The 18,728-nt window shown below is 38.5% G+C and overlaps 1 protein-coding gene across 11 annotated transcripts in view; it reads left to right on the top strand.

The window, feature by feature from the left end:
• GOLGA4 (golgin A4) overlaps positions 1-18,728 on the top strand; it is a 118,829-nt gene that overhangs the window by 91,736 nt on the left and 8,365 nt on the right. For all 11 annotated transcript variants that reach the window (XM_053221705.1, XM_053221704.1, XM_027040657.2 and 8 more), the window contains 5 exons: positions 1,452-1,472; positions 1,681-1,749; positions 4,411-4,486; positions 12,145-12,248; positions 17,097-17,183. In XM_053221705.1, the coding sequence (XP_053077680.1) occupies positions 1,452-1,472; positions 1,681-1,749; positions 4,411-4,486; positions 12,145-12,248; positions 17,097-17,183 (357 nt within the window). The remainder of the gene's footprint in view (positions 1-1,451; positions 1,473-1,680; positions 1,750-4,410; positions 4,487-12,144; positions 12,249-17,096; positions 17,184-18,728) is intronic.

Raw genomic sequence — 18,728 nt, 5'->3', positions numbered from 1 at the left:
GCTACCTGGCAGTACATAACAAGGCATTTTTAGAATTCCAGCCGTATAATCGATGCTATGAAGATAGGCCATGTTTGCCGTGTGGCTGGCTTTCCCGGTCTGCACCCCAGCAAATGCACGCTGATAGGGCTTGTGGGCCCCAGTTCGAGACGCCGGACAGGGTACCGGCCTGAGGCCATGAGGTTCGTGACCTCCTCGTCGAGAGCTGTAGAGGATTCATTATAGAATGTCAGTGACCAGGGAGCAATTTTCTGGACGACCCGTTGCCTGGATCACTTCTTCCAGATGGAGAGGAGAAGCCTTTATAAGGGGCTCTGCTATGCTGCACTACTTGGTGCATATATCTTAGCAGTTAGCACCCAGCAGGTTTACTGGACTATTTCTCTATTTCTTTAATAGTTGCAAGTTAGTTTTCCTGTTTTTGGTTTTTGCCATCTGGTCACGATTTGAATAGACCAGGTGCTGTTAAACATTAATTCTCTGAGGAGAGTACATGTACTTCACTACGTGTTCTTTTCCTTAGTATCAGAATAAGTAAGCATCGTTGCATATGGTGTTACTTTGACCTGTGTTGGGATGCCTTCCAGTATTGAAACATGAAATTAATATTCAGAAGGTCTCCTGAGTCCTTTACCTTGTGTCAAAAGAAAGGGGCGTCTGGGTGGCTCAGCTGGTTAAGCATCTGACTTTGGCTCAGGTCATGATCTCGCGGTTTGTGAGTTCGAGTCCCGCGTCGGACTCTCTGCTGACAGAGCAGACCCACTTCAGATCCTCAGTCTCTTTCTCTCTCTCTCTCTCTCTCTCTCTCTTCCTCTCCCCTGTTCTCTCTCTCAAAATTACATAAACATTAAAAAAATCCTTAATTATTATTTCTACGCTAAAAAATGTTTTTATTCTTCATGAGTTTTTATCCTTTCTTGAGCATCTTTGGTGCTTCTGGGAGACAGTGAGTTATGTATCAGTGTTGAGTTCAATGAAGAATAGTTTGTGATTATAGCTTCGAGTGGATTCCCAGAAATTGTCCTTTAGAAGTTTCCCTAAGAGGCCGATATGCTTTAAATAGATGTTAATATGTTTAATTTTTTTGAATCATAGAAATAATAAATGAATATATTCTTGTTATAAAAGAGGTAATACGTAAGTATATAGAATGAGCCTGCTCTGGTGGGCACCTGTCCTTGCCAAGTAGTAGTCATTGTTAGGAGTTTGGTGAGTGAATTTCCAGTACTTTTTCTTTGTGTTTACCTATGTTGGTATGCATCCACACTACAATAGTTTCTGTAACAAAATAGACCAGGTTAAAAGCAAATATTTAAAGTTGTCTCATCTCAAATCTTATCACTTCCAAAAGACTAAGTTTTTATTTTCTAGTTATTTCCTTTATTCTATTTTATTGTTTGCTACAGATTTTAGTGTAGTATCCACTCATTTTTTTTCTTTTCCATTTTCAGGTAACAATTATGGAGTTACAGGTAAGACTAGTTCTTCATTGAATTTGACTGAAGGCAGTATATTGTATATTGTATTGTATTGTGTATTGTATTCAGGAGTATTTTGTGTTTTAAGTTGAAACATAAAGGTAACTGTTTTAGCAAGGAAAATTTTACGAAGCAATATAGTAGTATATTCAGGCGGTGATGAAATTCATACACGCTTCAGATCTGACTTTTGTTCTTTCAGACACAACTAGCACAGAAGACTACTCTAATCAGTGATTCAAAGTTGAAAGAGCAAGAGTTCAGAGAACAGGTACGGGTTTAATTGGTGCCTTCTGTTTGAAATTGACTGCCTTAAAATTTACATTAGTATGTACTTGGATCTCATTTAGCTAATTTTTAAAAAAGACCTGATAGCATACTGATTTAATAGTTGGCTTTGCCATTTTGTCTTGCACAGGAAATTTTATTCCCAAATCTGAATGTGCTAGAGGATATCTCTTAAATTTGTGATCGATCGCATGTATTTAAACAAGAACATTTGCATCTTAACTCTTTCCAGTGCTTAACATCTTGGATAAGAATTTTTGTTTAATTTGTAATAACTTAAGTTTTTTAAAAAAGCAATTTTCTGGGGCACCTGGGTGGCCCAGTCGGTTAAACATCTGGCTTCGGCTCAGGTCATGATCTCACAGTTTGTGAGTTCAAGCCCCGCATCAGGCTCTGTGCTGACAGCTCAGAGCCTGGAGCCTCTTTGCATTCCGTGTCTCCCTCTTTCTCTGTGTGCCCCTCCCTTGCTCACACTCTTTCTCTCCCTCTCTCTCTCTCTCTCTCTCTCTCTCTCTCTCTGTCTCTGTGTCTCAAAAATAAATCAACATTAAAAAAAATTAAGAAAGGAATTTTCTTGTTTTTATCAGAGGGAAAAATATATTTGACATCAATTTTTACTACTTTTTCCTAGTGGCTAAGTTGTCTTACTTGAATAAGTTTTGTCCATATATTGTCCAATTATTAGATTTAAAAAGGATTATGTATATGTGCCTAAAAGGATGCACAAGCATAAAAGTCCCAGTGTACGTGTGTCTGTGGTGCATCATCTTTAGTAGTCTTTTTTTCCAAACTCCGGAGAGAGAACGACACAAGTCAGCAGGCTGTTTGAAGGCTACATCTCTGGGGATTTTCCAGTTTTCTTAAAAAGTCATACATACAAAAATCTTGATAATCGTTGAACTTAGGTAATGGATGGGCATATGGGCATTAATTGTACTATATTCTCTGCGGCTGAGTATGATAGAAAATTTTCACAATATTTTTAAAAAAAATTATGGACGCTAAGTCCCAATGCTACTTAATTTTTTCCTACTTCCCAGTGGTTTATCTTTTCTCATCTGTTCTCAAGATTGCTGCCTGAAAATTCCCTTCTTTTAGCATCCTCAAATTTTCCAACTGCTAGCATGGCAATTTTTGTATTAGTTATTTTTATGGTGGCAGAATACACATAACGTAACATTGACCATCTTAACCAAAGTGCATAGTTCATTGACATTTAGTTCATTCACAGTGTTGTGAAACAATCACCATTATCTAGTTCCAGAATTCTTCATCACCCCATCAGAAAACCTCCTAACACATTAAGCAGTCATTCCTTGTTACCTTTTGGCAACTGCTGATCTACTCCTGTGTCTGTGAATCTGCCTGTTAGGAATATCTTTTGTAAATATAATCATATAAAACCTAGCTTTCTTTTTTTTTTTTTTTTAATTTTTTTTTTTAACATTTATTTATTTTTGAGACAGAGACAGAGCATGAACAGGGGAGGGGCAGAGAGAGAGGGAGACACAGAATCTGAAACAGGCTCCAGGCTCTGAGCTGTCAGCACAGAGCCCGACGCGGGGCTCGAACCCACGGACCGTGAGATCATGACCTGAGCCAAAGTCGGACGCTTAACCGACCAAGCCACCCAGGCGCCCCAAAACCTAGCTTTCTTATGTGGCTTCTTCTGCTTAGCATGATGTTTCTAAGATTCGTCATTGTGGCATGTATCAGTACTCGATACTTTTTTATGGCTGAATACTATTTCATTATATGGATATACCGTACTTTGTTTATCCATTCATCAGTTTATGAATGTTTGGGGTGTTTCTACCTTTTGGCTATTATGAATTGTGCCATCAGGAACATTATGTACAAGTTTTGGTTTGAGTACCTATTTCCAGTTTTGGGGGGTATGTATACCCAGGAGTGGAATTGCTAGATCATGTGGTAATTATATGTTTCCCTTTTTGATGAACCGCCAAACTATTTTACGTGGTGGCACCATTTTATGTTCACACCAACAAAGTTATAAGGATTCCAGTTTTTCCACATCCTCACCAACAAGTTTTTTGGATATAGCCATGGTAGTTGGTATGAGGTGGTTTCTCATTATGGTTTTCATTTGCATTTTCCTAATGACTGATGATGTTGAGCATCTTATTATCTGCTTGTTGGCCATTTGCATGTCTTATCTGGAACAATGTCTGTTCAAGTCCTTTGCTCATTTTTTAGTTGGGTTATTTGGTTTCGTGTTTAGTTGTATGCTTCACACTTGTATGCTAGATACAAGTCCCTTATCAGGTATGTGATTTGCAAGTGTTTTCTCCATTTTGTGGGTTCTCTTTTGAGTTCCTTGATAATATCTTTTGAGGCACAAAAGTTTTACTTTTGATAAAGATCATTTTGTATATTTTCCCTTTTGTTGTTGTAGATATGTTTCTCTATGTTGTATGTTGTAGATATGTTGTAGATATGTTTCTCTTTTGCTTGTTGTAGATATGGCTTTTGGTGCCATATCTAAGAAACCATTCGTATTAATTGTATTTGCTTGTATTCTGTCTTAAGTATTAAAGAACCTAGTGCCTACAGAAGCCCTTTTTTTTTACATATGGTTTCTGTGTGAATCTTATGATACAATTTGAGTATTTGTTACTTTTAGATTCACAATTTAGAAGACCGTTTGAAGAAATATGAAAAGAATGTATATGCAACAACTGTGGGGACACCTTACAAAGGTATGAATGGTCTCTTATGTGATCCATGGTTATCTCCTATTGGTGCACTTAGGGATGATTTTTGTTTTTGTCTTTGCGCGTCTCTTCTTACCATGAATATATTTTACCTTTGTAATTCACTGATAACAGCTAGTTTTAAGGAAAGCATGCTAGTAATCTAAAACAAAATAATGCGTATTCATTGTAAAAAAAATCAGACTGCTGCAGTGTGTAACTGGGACTATCCAGATGGAACCGACCTAGTGGCAATTTATGTATATTTTTCCAGACTCTTCTGTATGTATGCAAACATTTGTGTAATCTACTGTATGTACTCATACAGACACAGTTATATCTTTTAGATGCTTCCGTTTTTTACTATTATAATAATGCCACAATTATTAACTTTAAGCTTGGATTTAGGGAGAAAATAATTTCATAAAAATTCTTATATTCAAGGTAGGAAAGGATGATTTGGAAATATTGTCTTGATTGAAATAAATACACTGCTTACAAAGGGTTTTAAAAATGAACTTGAGTGTTTACATGGTTATATACAACTATGTAAACTCACGATCGTGAGGTAATCATGGTCCTTGAATAATCTCATTACAATTTTCCATTCTCAGTTTTACACCTCACTTCATTAAGAATAGTTTTATTTTGCTAAATGTTTTGTAAAGCTTTCTGCTTCTTCGGGGAAGCTCTAGGGCCTAAATCTAAACCTTTCCTTTGTGTTTTTGAAAGCTCTTACTTAATGCAATGAAATGACAAGATATTACACGATTTTTAATTAAATTAAGCAAGGCCTCGCTTTGGATTCTTTCCAAAATGCTCTTCAAAAACAAGAGAAAACCGCCTTGGAAGTGGCCCGTGGCTCATTGCAGAGAGGACTCCTGCTACAAGGATTGTTTGCCTTGTCTAAGTCAGCAGATGCGATCGTCAGCGTAACTGCTGCATCAGTGCTCAGCAGTGCATAGAGAATACTGTCGATTCTTTTTGTTAGTTTCACCTTCAGATTTTTATCATTTTCTTTTGTTCTCAGTTTTAAATTGTAAAATGAACACACACGTCCAGTTTATTTAATAACTAACACCTGTACGCGTCCCTTCCCTCCTCCGAGAGCAGAGCGTTCCTGTCATACCTTTCGTTAGCTGAAATGGTGTAAAACAAAGAAGCAATTACCATTAATTTATGTGGAAAAAATTTTTAGCATCCCCAGACCCGAAAAATCTCCTCTCTTAGGCCTGTCTGATACCTTAGACATGTCTTGCTAACAGACGCACAAAATCAATCGAGATAAAACACAGATGCTCACAGGCACGGTGCAAAGTGACAGTGGCCGATACTGAGTGTGGTTGCTAGGGAAGGGGTGAGGTGGGGCTGCGCTGGCTGCAGCGGTCTGTGCCGCGTCTCTGATGGCCTACTGCAGAATGGATGCCGAGCACGCTTTTCACTTCACCTTTTTTCGTAAAAGCAAAAAGCCTCTTTAGATATCTTGCGGTTAGCAGAGGCACGTACTGATGCAGGCCTTTTGTGAAAGAGAAGCGGCGTGATGTGAATTTTCGAAAGGCGGGGAACACCCTAAGTGTGAGGCGCTGTTTCGTATCTCAGCTCGTTTAATCCTCTCACCAACCCAATCAGTCTGGTTGAATATGCACATTTATCTCCTCACCATGCTGCCTTTTTGTTTTTTTTTAATGTTTATTTATTTTTGAGAGAGAGAGAGAGAGAGAGAGAGAGAATGAACATGAGCAGGGGAGGGGCAGAGAGCGAGGGAGACCCAGAATCTGAAAGCAGGCTCCAGGCTCGAACTGTCAGCACAGAGCCCGACGTGGGGCTCGAGCCCACAGACCGTGAGGTCGTGACCTGAGCTGAAGTCAGACGCTTAACTGACTGAGCCCCCCAGGTGACCATGCTGGGTCTTTCTAAAGAGTAACAACAGAATAAACACCCATCGTACAGGAAGAAGTAAAAGATTACTGACCGGTGCTTCAGAAACCTTTATGTAAGCCTCTGCAATAATATCTTTATTCCTCCCCTCACCCTGACTTTTTCCTGACTCTATGTTAACCATTGTTCTTCTTCATTGTGTACCACCTATGTATATATTTCTAAACAATGTTTTGTTTAGATTTTGCTCGTTTTGAAACTTTATGTAATAGAATCATACTGTAAGGTTGTATTTGTTTCTTTTGCATAATACAAGTTTTGAGATTCGTCTGTGTTGTGTGTGGCTCTTGTTCGCTCAATTCGATTTATCAGTTTTGTACGTTCTTGTACACGTCTTCCCCGTACTCACGTGAGAGACTTTCTCTGTACAGCTACGACCGGGCTTGCTGAGTCATAGGATGTGAATGCTTTCACGCTCATCCTATCCTAGATTGGCAAACTAGATGCAATTTGAAGATAACATAGGAGATTGTTTTCTATGTTTTTTGTACTAGTTTTCATTCCCACCAGCAGTGTGTGTGAGGTCTTGTCACTCCAGCCCCTTAATGCTGGTGCTAAATTAATTCAGCGGCGCTAAATTTATTAAAGGCCCTTAATGCTTGGCTATGGCCCTTAATGCTAAGCTACTTGTGATTTTAATTACCTCTCTCTTACTAGTAATCATGTTGAACATCTTATATGATTGTTCATTTTTTTATTCATTCATTTTAGCTGTGTGTATTTCTTCTTTTGCGAAGTCCCAGCCATTTCTTTTTTGTTTTCTAAGATTAGGTTATCTCCCCTTTTCCTTTGATTTGCAGTTTTAAAACAATTCTGAATATTAATCCTTGTTTTATATACTACATATACATGTATACATATATGTATGTGTGTGTGTATATGTATATATGTATTGTAAAGATATTTACTAGCTGGTGTCTTTATTGTCTTTTAATTTTTTTATTTTTTAGACACATAGAAAAGCAGTAAGTGTGGTATATAATGAACACACATGTACACATCACCCTCAACAATTATTAAGACATATCTAATCTTGATACATCTGTACCCCCAACCTTTCCTAACCTTGCTCTATTGGATTATTTTAAAGTCAGTCCTAAATATCATATCTTATTTGATATAAATAATTTCAGTATACATCTATACAAAGGATTCCTTAACAATAACTGTAGTACTAGGGGCACCTGGGTGGCTCAGTCGGATAAGCATCTGACTTTGGCTCGGGTCATGATATCACGGTTTGGGAGTTCGATCCCCGCATCGGGCTCTGTGCTGACAGCTCAGAGACTGGAGCCTGTTTTGGATTCTGTGTCTCCCTCTCTGTCTGTCCCTCCCCTGCTCATGCTCTCTCTCTCTCTCTCAAAAATAAATAAACATTAAAAAATAAGACAAGGGGCGCCTGGGTGGCGCAGCCGGTTAAGCGTCCGACTTCAGCCAGGTCATGATCTTGCGGTCCGTGAGTTCGAGCCCCACGTCAGGCTCTGGGCTGATGGCTCAGAGCCTGGAGCCTGTTTCCGATTCTGTGTCTCCCTCTCTCTCTGCCCCTCCCCTGTTCATGCTCTGTCTCTCTCTGTCCCAAAAATAAATAAACGTTGAAAAAAAAAATAAGATAAAATGAAACCAATAACCATAGTACTAGTATCATACCAAAAAATTTCACAGCAATTCCTTAGTATGTTCAAATAACTAGTCACAGTGAAACTTACCTGTAGCTTCACAAATGTTTTCTTGTGGTGATGGTGGTAAACAGTTGGTTTATTTGAAACAGTAGCCAAGTAGTATCCGTACCTTGCATTTGATTGAGAAATTGCTTAAATCTCTTTTAAAAGTCTGCCTTCCTTGTCTGTCTCTGTCTCCCTCTCTCTTTCTCTCTTCTTTTCCTCTTTATTTATTGAAGAGACCAAATTACTTGTGCTCAAGTTTCACATGTTCTGAACTCTTAGTATTCCAGCCCCTAGTAGTTAGAACGAGGGGCTTGATCAGATGTAGACTGTGTTATTGACAGTGGTGCCTCCTCAAGGGAGCCGTACTGTATGTTGCCTCCCGGCAAAAGACACACGTTATCTTTGCAGTATCTTTCACACGGTTCCGGGTGCCGTCAGTCTGATTCCTCACCTTTCGCCTTAGACGTTAGCACCCAGTGGTGATCGTTGGCCAACATCGGTTGTTTCACCAGTCATTGTGTAACGGTGATCATTCAGATTCTACCATTTCTTGTGCAGATATTAACTGGCATTCTTCTGTAAGCGGAAATGTGCCCTGTTATCTATCTGGGGTATAGCTCCTACGTGAATTTGTCTTTGCTTGCTCTAACACCTCACTCAATTATGATGACTTTATAATATATCTTGCTGTTGGGGAAGCCCTCCTACTTTCTGTTTTTCAAGAATGTCTTAGCTATTCTTAACTCTTTGTCAATTTAAGTTTTAGAATCAGATTGTAAAATTGCATTCATAACACACACCCAAACGTGGGAAGATTTTGATTAGGATTGCATTGAATTTATAGAAAAATTGAGGAGAATTGGCACCTATATGGGTGAGTCTCCAACCCATAATCATGCTCTTTCAACATTTACTTAGGCCTTCTGTAATTTCAGTCAATAATGTTTATTGTTCTGAGTACCTCTTGTACCTCTCTTCTTACATTTATTCTTAGGTATGATTGTAAATGTAAAATTTGTTTCTCGTTTTTATTTTCCACTTAAATGCATTTTCAGGAGACATTCTTGTGCATTTTTGAAGGATATCTGAGCATGTCTGCTTTTAACTAAAATTATCTGTAATACGCTTAGTTGATTAAGGTTGTGTTAAGTGTAGTTAAATGGATTTTCCAGTTGTACATTTTGGAATTGGGCCCAGGTAAAGGATTGTATTAAAAATGCTGAGCAATATTCCCACAGAGTTATTTGGAAAGACTCACAAGAAGCAATGGGTAGACAGTTTGGCAAGCATCTTTATTTGAGTGATAACTGATTTCCACTCTCATTGCTTAAAACCCAAAGTAAGAATTATAAAAAGAGGAAGACATTTCTTTTATATGCCACTGTTAGGGAGAAGACAGGAAAGGGTACATGCATTGGAAAACAGTATTAATTACTTGTCCAGGAAAATGGCTATATGTAAGTGATCCACACGTTTATAATAATAAAATCAATTATTTTTCTGAAAAGCGTACATTGTACACTCTTACACTTTGCGTCAATCACACTTAAGTATGATATATAGAGAGATGGTGTTTGAAGAGGAAATAGTACATTGTCATTTTTTAGTTCTGGGCGCTCTGTATTTGCTAAGTGTGGTTTGAGTGAATTGGGTCTTTAAAAGTGTATGCTTTTTAAAAGTGAAATATTCCAAACGTATAAACACACAAGGTGTAAATATCAAGTATGAAGACGGTTAACACCTGTGAATTCACCATCTAGAACATCGTCAGTGCTCCTCGTACTGCTCTTTAGTCTCGTATCTCTCTGTTCTCTCCCGAAGGTAACCACTGTTAACGTGTATACGTACTGTTCCCTAAAACAATTGACTTTAATGTTTGGGCTGTATACAAATGATATCATATTATATGTATTCTGCATATTCTTGCCTTTATTTCACCCAGCATTATGATTTTGGATTTCATTCTAATAGGTGTGAAGCTATAGTTCAACCTTTTTTTTTTTTTTTTTTTTTTTAATTTAAATTCACAATAGTTAACACACAGTGTAGTATTGATTTCAGGAGTAGAGTTTAGTGATTCGTCACTTACATACAGCACCCAGTGCTCATCCCAACAAGGGTCTTCCTTAATACCCGTCCCCCATTTAGCCCATTCCCCCACCCACCTCCCCTCCAGCAGCCCTCAGTTTGTTCTCTGTATTTAAGAGTCTCTTATGTTTTTCCTTCCTCTTTTTACCTAATTTTTTTCCTTCCTTTCTCCTATGTTCATCTGTTTTGTTTTTTAAATTCCAAATATGAGTGAAATCCTATGATACTTGTCTCTCTCTGACTTATTTCACTTAGCATAATATACTCTAGTTGCATACACTTTGTTGTAAATGACAAGATTTCACTATTTTTCACTGCCAGGCAGTATTCCATTGTATACGTATACCACATCTTTATCCATTCATCAGTGGATGGACATTGGGCTCTTTCCATACTTTGGCTGTTGTCAGTAGTGCTGCTATAAACGTTGGGGTGCGTGTGCCCCTTCGAATCAGCATTTTTGTATCCTTTGGGTAAATACCTAGTAGTGCTATTGCTGGGTCGTAGGCTAGTTCTAGTTTTAGTTTTTTGAGGAACCTCCATGCTGTTTTCCAGAGCGGCTGCACCAGTTTGCATGCTCACCAACGGTCCAAACGTTTCCCCCTTTCTCTGCATCCTTGCCAACATCAGTTTCCTGAGTTGTTAATTTTAATTTAATGTGTGTGAAGCTATAGTTTAACCATTTTGAATGCTGATTTGCACAATATATTGTATCTTTATACCATACTTTATTCTCCTATTGGTGGACCTTTGAATTGTCTTAACTTTGCTTTTATAAACAGTGTAACTGAACATTGACTTCTGGTGTACATGTGAAGCATTTCTCTAGGATGTACTGGTAGGAATTAAATTACTGCGTTATAGAACATGCTCATCCTTCCACTTTAGGAAGTTCTGCAAAGTAATGTGAAGTTGTTTAGAGTGCTTGTATCAGCTCACTCCACACATGCACAGGCATCTCCGTTGTTCTGTGTACTCACCAGTGCTTGGAATTGTCCGACTTTCGGGACTTTGCCAATCTCAGATGTTATCCGACTTTCGGGACTTTGCCAATCTCATACGTGTGAATAGTACTTCAGGAGCTTTCATTTGTTTGTTTCTTTTCACTGAAAAAATGGTGACTTAAATTCTAAGCCAAAAGGAATATAAAGTTACAATAAAAGGCTGCTTTCAGCTTTGGCATTTAGAGGCTCACTTATTGTTCATAGCTCTTATAGTGGAAGCTTCATTATATTATCCTACGGCACAGTGTGATCTCCTGTTATTGATTCAGGTTTTTAAAAACTTCGGAGTTATCAAGGCATAAATATACATGTAGTAATATTCAGTGTGATTTCATATACCTGAACTGTAATTATTGTTTACTTTTAGGCTGAAATGGGGCTTGATTAACAGATGAACTGTAACTTCTTATGACAGGCTTTAAGATGTCAAATCAAAATATTTGAAAACCACTATAATGGCATTAATATTTCATGTGTTTTCGAGTTATTTTATCTATCCTGTGTTTCAAAACAGTTTTGAGAATTTGATTTAAACCTAAGTGCTTTTAGGTTTGGAATACTAGAAAAACTAGAATACTATACTGATATAATGAATTCTTAATAAAATAAACATTATTGTTAATTTCACTCATTGTGGACTATCTGCAGTCAACCACAGAATATTGAGGAGAGAAATACCAGTTTTAAGGAATCTTTGTGTTTCTTAAGTATAGTCTTAAAATTGCCATGCCAAAAGGAGGAGGAGGAGGAGGAAGAGGAGGAAAAGATTTGAGAAATAAAATTGCTATAATAATTCTAATTTTCTTTTCCAAGGGAAAAATACCATTGAAATACTTTATTTATGTATGTATGTACAGTACTACACAGTATAATATAATTAATATAAGAGTTATGCCTTGCTTTGTCTGGTGTCTAATAAGTAGTTGATCTGGATTTTCTTTAAGATTTGATCTTTTTTTTTTTTTGACAGGTGGCAATTTGTATCATACTGATGTCTCGCTCTTTGGAGAACCTACTGAGTTTGAGTATTTGCGAAAAGTGCTTTTTGAGTATATGATGGGTCGTGAGACTAAGGTATAAATAATTTCTGGTGACTTGGCGTGTGGCTTAATTTAAAAGGAAATGTGCCCACTTCTAATACTTTAATACACGTATTGATGCCATATTTTATTGTTAGCAGACCACACATGCTAAAAGGTGATAGGTAATTGTGTTATAGTTCGTTGTTTACACAAATGATTTGTAGATCTTGCTTATATTTGTTTCAGTTATAAAATATTAATTTAAAAATTACTGTTGGATGATGCTAAATACTAAAAATAGAAATTTCATTGACTTCATATTTTGTAAAACATGGGTATTTTTACTTTTGACTTGAAATTTTAGAGTCAAGTCAAAATTTGATTTCATTTTCATGGAAACTTCAGGATAATGTGGAAGTATTGGAAATGGTCATAATTAAGAATGACTACTTAGGGGTATTTCTAAATATTTTACTTTAGTTACAGTGAGAAAATCATTTCAAAACATATGGAATATCAGTCATTAAAATTACCACATCATATAGGTAATAATGCTTGGCTAAATTTGTTTTCTGGAATATTAAATTATTGTAAGGTTCTTGAGTGTATAGTCTTGTCTTTTTCTTGTTTGTATCCCCTGCAGTGTTTTTAAAAGAGCCTTATATTGGACTTTTGGTAAAGATATCTTGAATTGAATTGAACCATGTATTTAGGGAAATTCATGAACCTTTCCTCAAACAAATTTTTCATTTAAAGCAATTTCTTTTCCGACATTGCTTCAACTTTTTACCTTCATAAACTTTTACATTGTCCATATACCTTGGCTGAGGATGGGATCATGAGTTTTCCATTTTTAGAAGCAATCAGTGTTTTTAACTTAGGGGTCCCTTGGGGGGTTACTAAGTCAAGGAGTGCTAAGCCAGTTCAGGGATTAATTTGGCAGGTATATTAAAAGCCTAAAAAGTAAGGACATAAGAAATCTCTTAAAAGAATATTATGAACTTATAGATTATAGATTCTGCTAAACACTAGGAGTTATAGAAATGGAAGTCATTTTAATCCATAATATCTGTAGAAATCTCATTTCATTATATCAAATAGTTTCAAATTAAAGTAATATCTAGTGTGATCCTGAACATGTAATACAGAGGGATATATTAATTCACAGTGATTCAGTATTTTTTTTCTTAAAGGGCTTTTTTTTTTTTAATTCAGAGAACAGCTAAAACTAATTTTCTCCTTATCGTTTTAAAAGTAAAGCTAATGAAAAAATAATAAAAAAATAAATAAAGCTAATGACATATAGCTTCCTCTTATTAAGGCTTGTATTGGATAGCAGCCCGTATTTGAGGTGGGGTAAATAATTTAATGTTACCTTGTTATTGTAGGGAAGGGAGAAGGATATATCTTAAAAAAAAAAAAAAAGCCTCTCAGCAGTTTAGCCGTATTGGTTCATTTGTGAATGTAAAGCTGTGATCCCAGTGTCGCTAAATAAATTACTTACGTGCCTCAGACCGTGTCTTCTGGAGTTTGTGAACTGTGCAGGGTAGGAGCCCTACAGAGCTTGAGTCCTCCTGAAGAAAGACCCGGCGCAAACGTGAGATGTGTCGGGCGCCAGCTCGCGCCGTCAGGGCCGTGCGGTTGGTTTGAGGCTGTGCCTGAGGAGACAGCTGGAAGGGATGTCCCCACGCCCCGTCTGACGCCTGACTGGGAAGCCATGCTGCCGAGGGCTCTCCCTGGTCTTTTGTCTTCAACACTCAGTGCACCTGGTTACTACAAATGATGAGGCTGTCACTGTGCCATCACAGTGTACAGGTCAATCTAGAACATCGGTAGCAGACGCTCTGCTTAATTTATTGCGTGTTTATTGAGCGCTTGCTCCATGTGGCCTTCTGTTTATCATCCCGATGGATAAGAAGATGAACTTGGACACTGTCCCTAATTCTAAGGAGTTTACTCTACAGTAGCAAAGTGGAGCTGTTTGTAGTTAAGCTTGACGTGATGCAGAACGTAGCCGGGGCTGTTAAGAGAGGCACAGAGTTCTCCTGTTTGCTTGTGAGAAGGTCAAGGGGGGCATCGTGGAGAAGCAGGTGTATCTGCTGGGCTTTAAAGCGGGATGAGGTGTATGCAGGTGTGGTTTGGTTTTAATAGAGGCGCTCAGACGGGAGGGAAAGTCTAGACAGAAGGTCCAAGGCAGGACATTGGGTTTTGGAATGACAAGTCGTCTGGTCCGACTGAAACACTGGATCTGTGTGCTGGAAGTGACTCCTTCCAGGGCTGCACAGAGTGTGGAGGGCCCGGGATGACTTCTGAGTGTTGCCTGTAGGCATCGGGGGGGGGGGGGGGGGTTGGCTAGCCCTTGAGCTGAGGTTGACAAGATCAGAGCTGGTTTTAGACACATCTTTCACCGATTTCCTTAATTTCTACACAGTAACAAAGAGTTTGAAATGGAAACCGGGTTGTGGCCTTAGAATGAGCCAGTGTGTGTCGTGGCCTTTGTGCTCTGACCCTTGTCCAGCGGGATATGTGTGTCATCCCCCCTGTGTTCCTTCCTCTGCTTCTGTACACGGTGTTCCTTACTTGATGAGGCAGATGAGTTATGTAAGAAGACCACATGCAGGACACACATTCTTACGGCATGAAGCTTCCTCTGTCTTCTTCACTTTCCTTCTCTCGGGTTGTGGTCCTCCCGTGCTGTGACGGACACTAAAATTCAGTCTGTTCTCCTTTTCGGTAGAAAGTGTTTCTCATTGTAACCTTTTAGTAAAGCCTCTCCTTAAAGAAGACCTGGCAGGAGACACAGCCTCTCCACCAGGTGACTCATTTGAACTTTTCCTTACTTCCCAGGGCCCGAGGATACTGTACGTAGAGTAGACAGTCTGACAGGCAGAGAGAGCCTGGGTTTCTTCATGTAAGTGCGTTTTGGTAAGCCAGGGAAGAGCTTTAAGTCTTTGCTGGGTAATCTGCTGCAGATTCAGGATCACTGGTGAATTTAGAGGTGGGTTCCTCATTAACGTTTAGAAACGTGAAGAAACACCTAGCGACAGTTCTGGGGTCTTTTGACAGACATACTTGCATGTGTGTGTGTGGTTCATAGTGAATATAAACGGACTCTTGGGTGCTTTGAACCTTACAAGCTATTGACAGTAAAGAAACGTTCCTATAATCATGAGTCCCTAAATTCTAGGTGTTTGTTGCTTCCTAAAAACAGTCTTCGTAGACAGTATACCAAAACCATTTAAAATTGCTTCAGAGTGTTAATAAAAAGAATACGGAAAAACTTAGCCACTTCTTATTTTCTCTTGCCTTTTAAGGCCACATATATGCTTAGTTTCTCGATTTCGCTTTAACGTGAAGACTGTTCTGTCTAGGCAATACAATTTAAAGGATGAGGGTTTTTGTAAAATGCCTTTGGAATTCTCCAAGAGTTTAAATGGTAATTTTTTTTTTTTTTTTTTTTTTTTTTTGATTCTCAGAATGGCAGAGGCAAAGGTAAAAGGAGGGAAGGGTGCTGAAACCTTGCCACGTATGGGGTTTGTGATTAAAGAATAGTATTAGTTGATCTGTTAGTTGAAACAAATATTAGAAGTATGTAAAGTGCCTGGCCTAGGCTTAGCACATAATAGGAATTTAAAAAATGTTAGTTTCTTTCCTTCCTGGCGATAATTCTACCTTTTTTTCTAATGATGTGAGTAATGTAAAATTAAAAAAATTTTTTTAATGTTTATTTATTTTTGAGAGACAGAGAGAGACAGAACGTGAATGGGGGAGGGGCAGAGAGAGGGAGACACAGAATCTGAAGCAGGCTCCAGGCTCTGAGCTGTCAGCACAGAGCCCGACGTGGGGCTCGAACTCACGAGCCATGAGATCATGACCTGAGCCGAAGTCGGAAGCTTAACCGACTGAGCCACCCAGGCACCCCGAGAAATGTAAAATTTTTGATTATTGTGTCATCTTTTCCTCAGTGACCTTCTCTAGTCCCCAGCCCCACCCCCTGCACACACACACGCACACACACAGCGTGTGTAACCGTGAACAAAGAACGTTACAGTGAGTTCCCTAGGTGCCCCTGCCGTCCTCTGTGGACATCCTTGGGGGAGAGCACTAGCACCTGAATTTGTATGTAAGCACTGAACTTGTTATCCTACTTATTTCGTGAGTGTGTCTTATTTCATAAGGTATCTTCTTTCCTCTCTGTCTCCCTCAAAACATCTCATCTTGATACAAAATAGGGAATTTCAACCTTTGAGGAGAATTTTCCACGAGCTTATGGGTGACAGTCTGACTTACGGTATATGCATTTAGATCTGCACAATTTATGATCTTGTTTTGCAAGCCACCATGTGTAATGTTTCGATTCATCATGTTTTCTACCCAACAAAACATCTCGTGTTTATTTAAAATGTAATTTGTATTTCTATTAGGCTGATGTGCTGCATGTTGTAAAAAATACCTACTAAGCATGTTCATGTTCATGCAGTAGCCCATGTTTATGAGATATATGATGTGATTTAGTTAAAGCTGAACTTCTGATGATTTAGAGCTTGGCAATACATTACTTTCTAGATAGATTTCTATAAGTGAAAAGCCTTATAAAATGAATGAGTAATAAAGTTCCATTTTAATACGATAAAGGGCCAAGAGCATTAGAACTTTATATAGCTTCATGCTATTGTAATTGCATCTTCTTGAAATAATACCAACCCAGGCATTGTGGAGAGTCCTTTTAAATTGAAATTCTAGTGTTGGCTGTTATTTCCTTGACTAATATCTTCACATCATACTTCTTTGGTCGTGGCTTCCATTGAGAGCACTAAAGAATCCCACCAGCAGAACATGTCAGAATGGGTGAAACGTCATCTGCTCAACTGTCTGTGATCATCTCTTGTTTTTCTTGTAGACCATGGCGAAGGTTATAACCACTGTCCTGAAGTTCCCTGATGATCAGACTCAGAAAATTTTGGAAAGAGAAGATGCTCGGCTAATGGTAAGCTTTAAAAGTAGGCTACGGATAGAAGATGACTTTATCGCAATCTCTGACTTTATCGCATGCTCTGTTTCATTTACAAAGACTCTGAGGTGGTCAAAGACATTTTAAATGTTTCATTTTTATTGTACTGTAGCGTAAAAACTGAGAGCGAATCTACATTAAGAAAGTTTAACCGAGGGCAAATAGGAATTGGTGTCTTCAAGGAAAGAACGGTCTTTTTCAATAGCTTTTATGAGGTTAACACCTACACGTGCTATCTGGGATTTCCAGAACCCGGGCTGTTTATGGAAAGGACAGAAAAGGCATTTGTCCTGGTATATCCAGTAATAATTTTTAATCAGATTACACCATGATGTTAGATGTTCTGTATTACATTTCCTTATCCTCCGTAGTGGTTTTCAAATACGGTGATTCTGACTGAAAGAATGTAAGCATTTTTGAGCTTTTGAGATACCCAGCAAGGGAGATGTAGGTAACGGAATTATTAGAAACCTTTGTGTGAAGTCAGATGTGATTGAAATGAAATAAATACACACTTCATAAATGATGCAACATCCTCTTGCCTGACTTCTTTTTGCTCTGGGCCTACTGGCAGTAGGAAAGTGCAGTAAGTGCACTCTTACTGCACTTAAGTGCAGTAAGAAAAGATCCATTCTAAGCATAGTGTGAAATTTGTTGGGAAGTCTCGGGTCTTGCCTCAGCTTTCTCTTTCTCCTTCCTTGTCTTGTCTTGCTGGTAGCCTGCATCACCCTCCACGTCCTCCCCCCATTTCTCTACCTGTTTTAAGATTTCAGCACCGCTGTTCTCTTCTCTCTCCTCACTGAAGCAAGCAAAGGTCTTCTCCTTAGTGATGGGTTAGCCTGTGTCTGACTATCTCCAGTAAGGACTAAGTCATTACCTCCTAAAGCATCCTATCTTAATTCAACAGACTACGTCTCTTAACAAAAGTTCTTGCTTATCTTGAGCCCCAGTCTTCCTTCCTAGTAGTGGTCACCAATTTCTTCTGGTTTTTACCTATGGAACTCAACCAAAAAGTCTGTCAATGGCCTGAATGGAAGGCTTTTCTTCTCCAGGCCAGATACCTGGAGCTGCATCCCAGGGCTCCTCCTGGTTGGCTCAGTGGGTAGAGCGTGCAACTCTTAATCTCAGGGTCATAAATTCAAGCCCTACATTGGGCGTGGAGTCTGCTTAAAATTAAAAAAAAATTGCATCCCTACTGACTGAGCCAGCCAGGTATGGCTTCTCTCTTCTGATGCATTGCTTTCTCCAAGGTCATCCCTGCATCCCTGACCTTTGTCCTAGTACTTTATTGCATATTTTGTCATATACCTATTGTATATTTTCTGAGACAGTTACAATTATTTTGGCTAACATTAAGTGTTTTTTGGAAAGTTATTCCTCCCTGGTATCTAGTGGCCTGAAAAACATTGTTATACCTCTGTAGTTATTTCTGGTTATACATTTTTTTTGATGTTTATTTATTTATTTTGAGAGGTAGGGGAGGGGCAGAGAGGGAGGGGGAGAGAGAGAGAGAGAGAGAGA

The sequence above is a fragment of the Acinonyx jubatus genome, chromosome C2 (assembly GCF_027475565.1).
Source record: "Acinonyx jubatus isolate Ajub_Pintada_27869175 chromosome C2, VMU_Ajub_asm_v1.0, whole genome shotgun sequence".
Lineage (NCBI taxonomy): Eukaryota > Metazoa > Chordata > Mammalia > Carnivora > Felidae > Acinonyx > Acinonyx jubatus.
The sequence above is the reverse complement of the archived record's forward strand: the minus strand, read 5'-3'. Positions and strand labels throughout refer to the sequence as shown.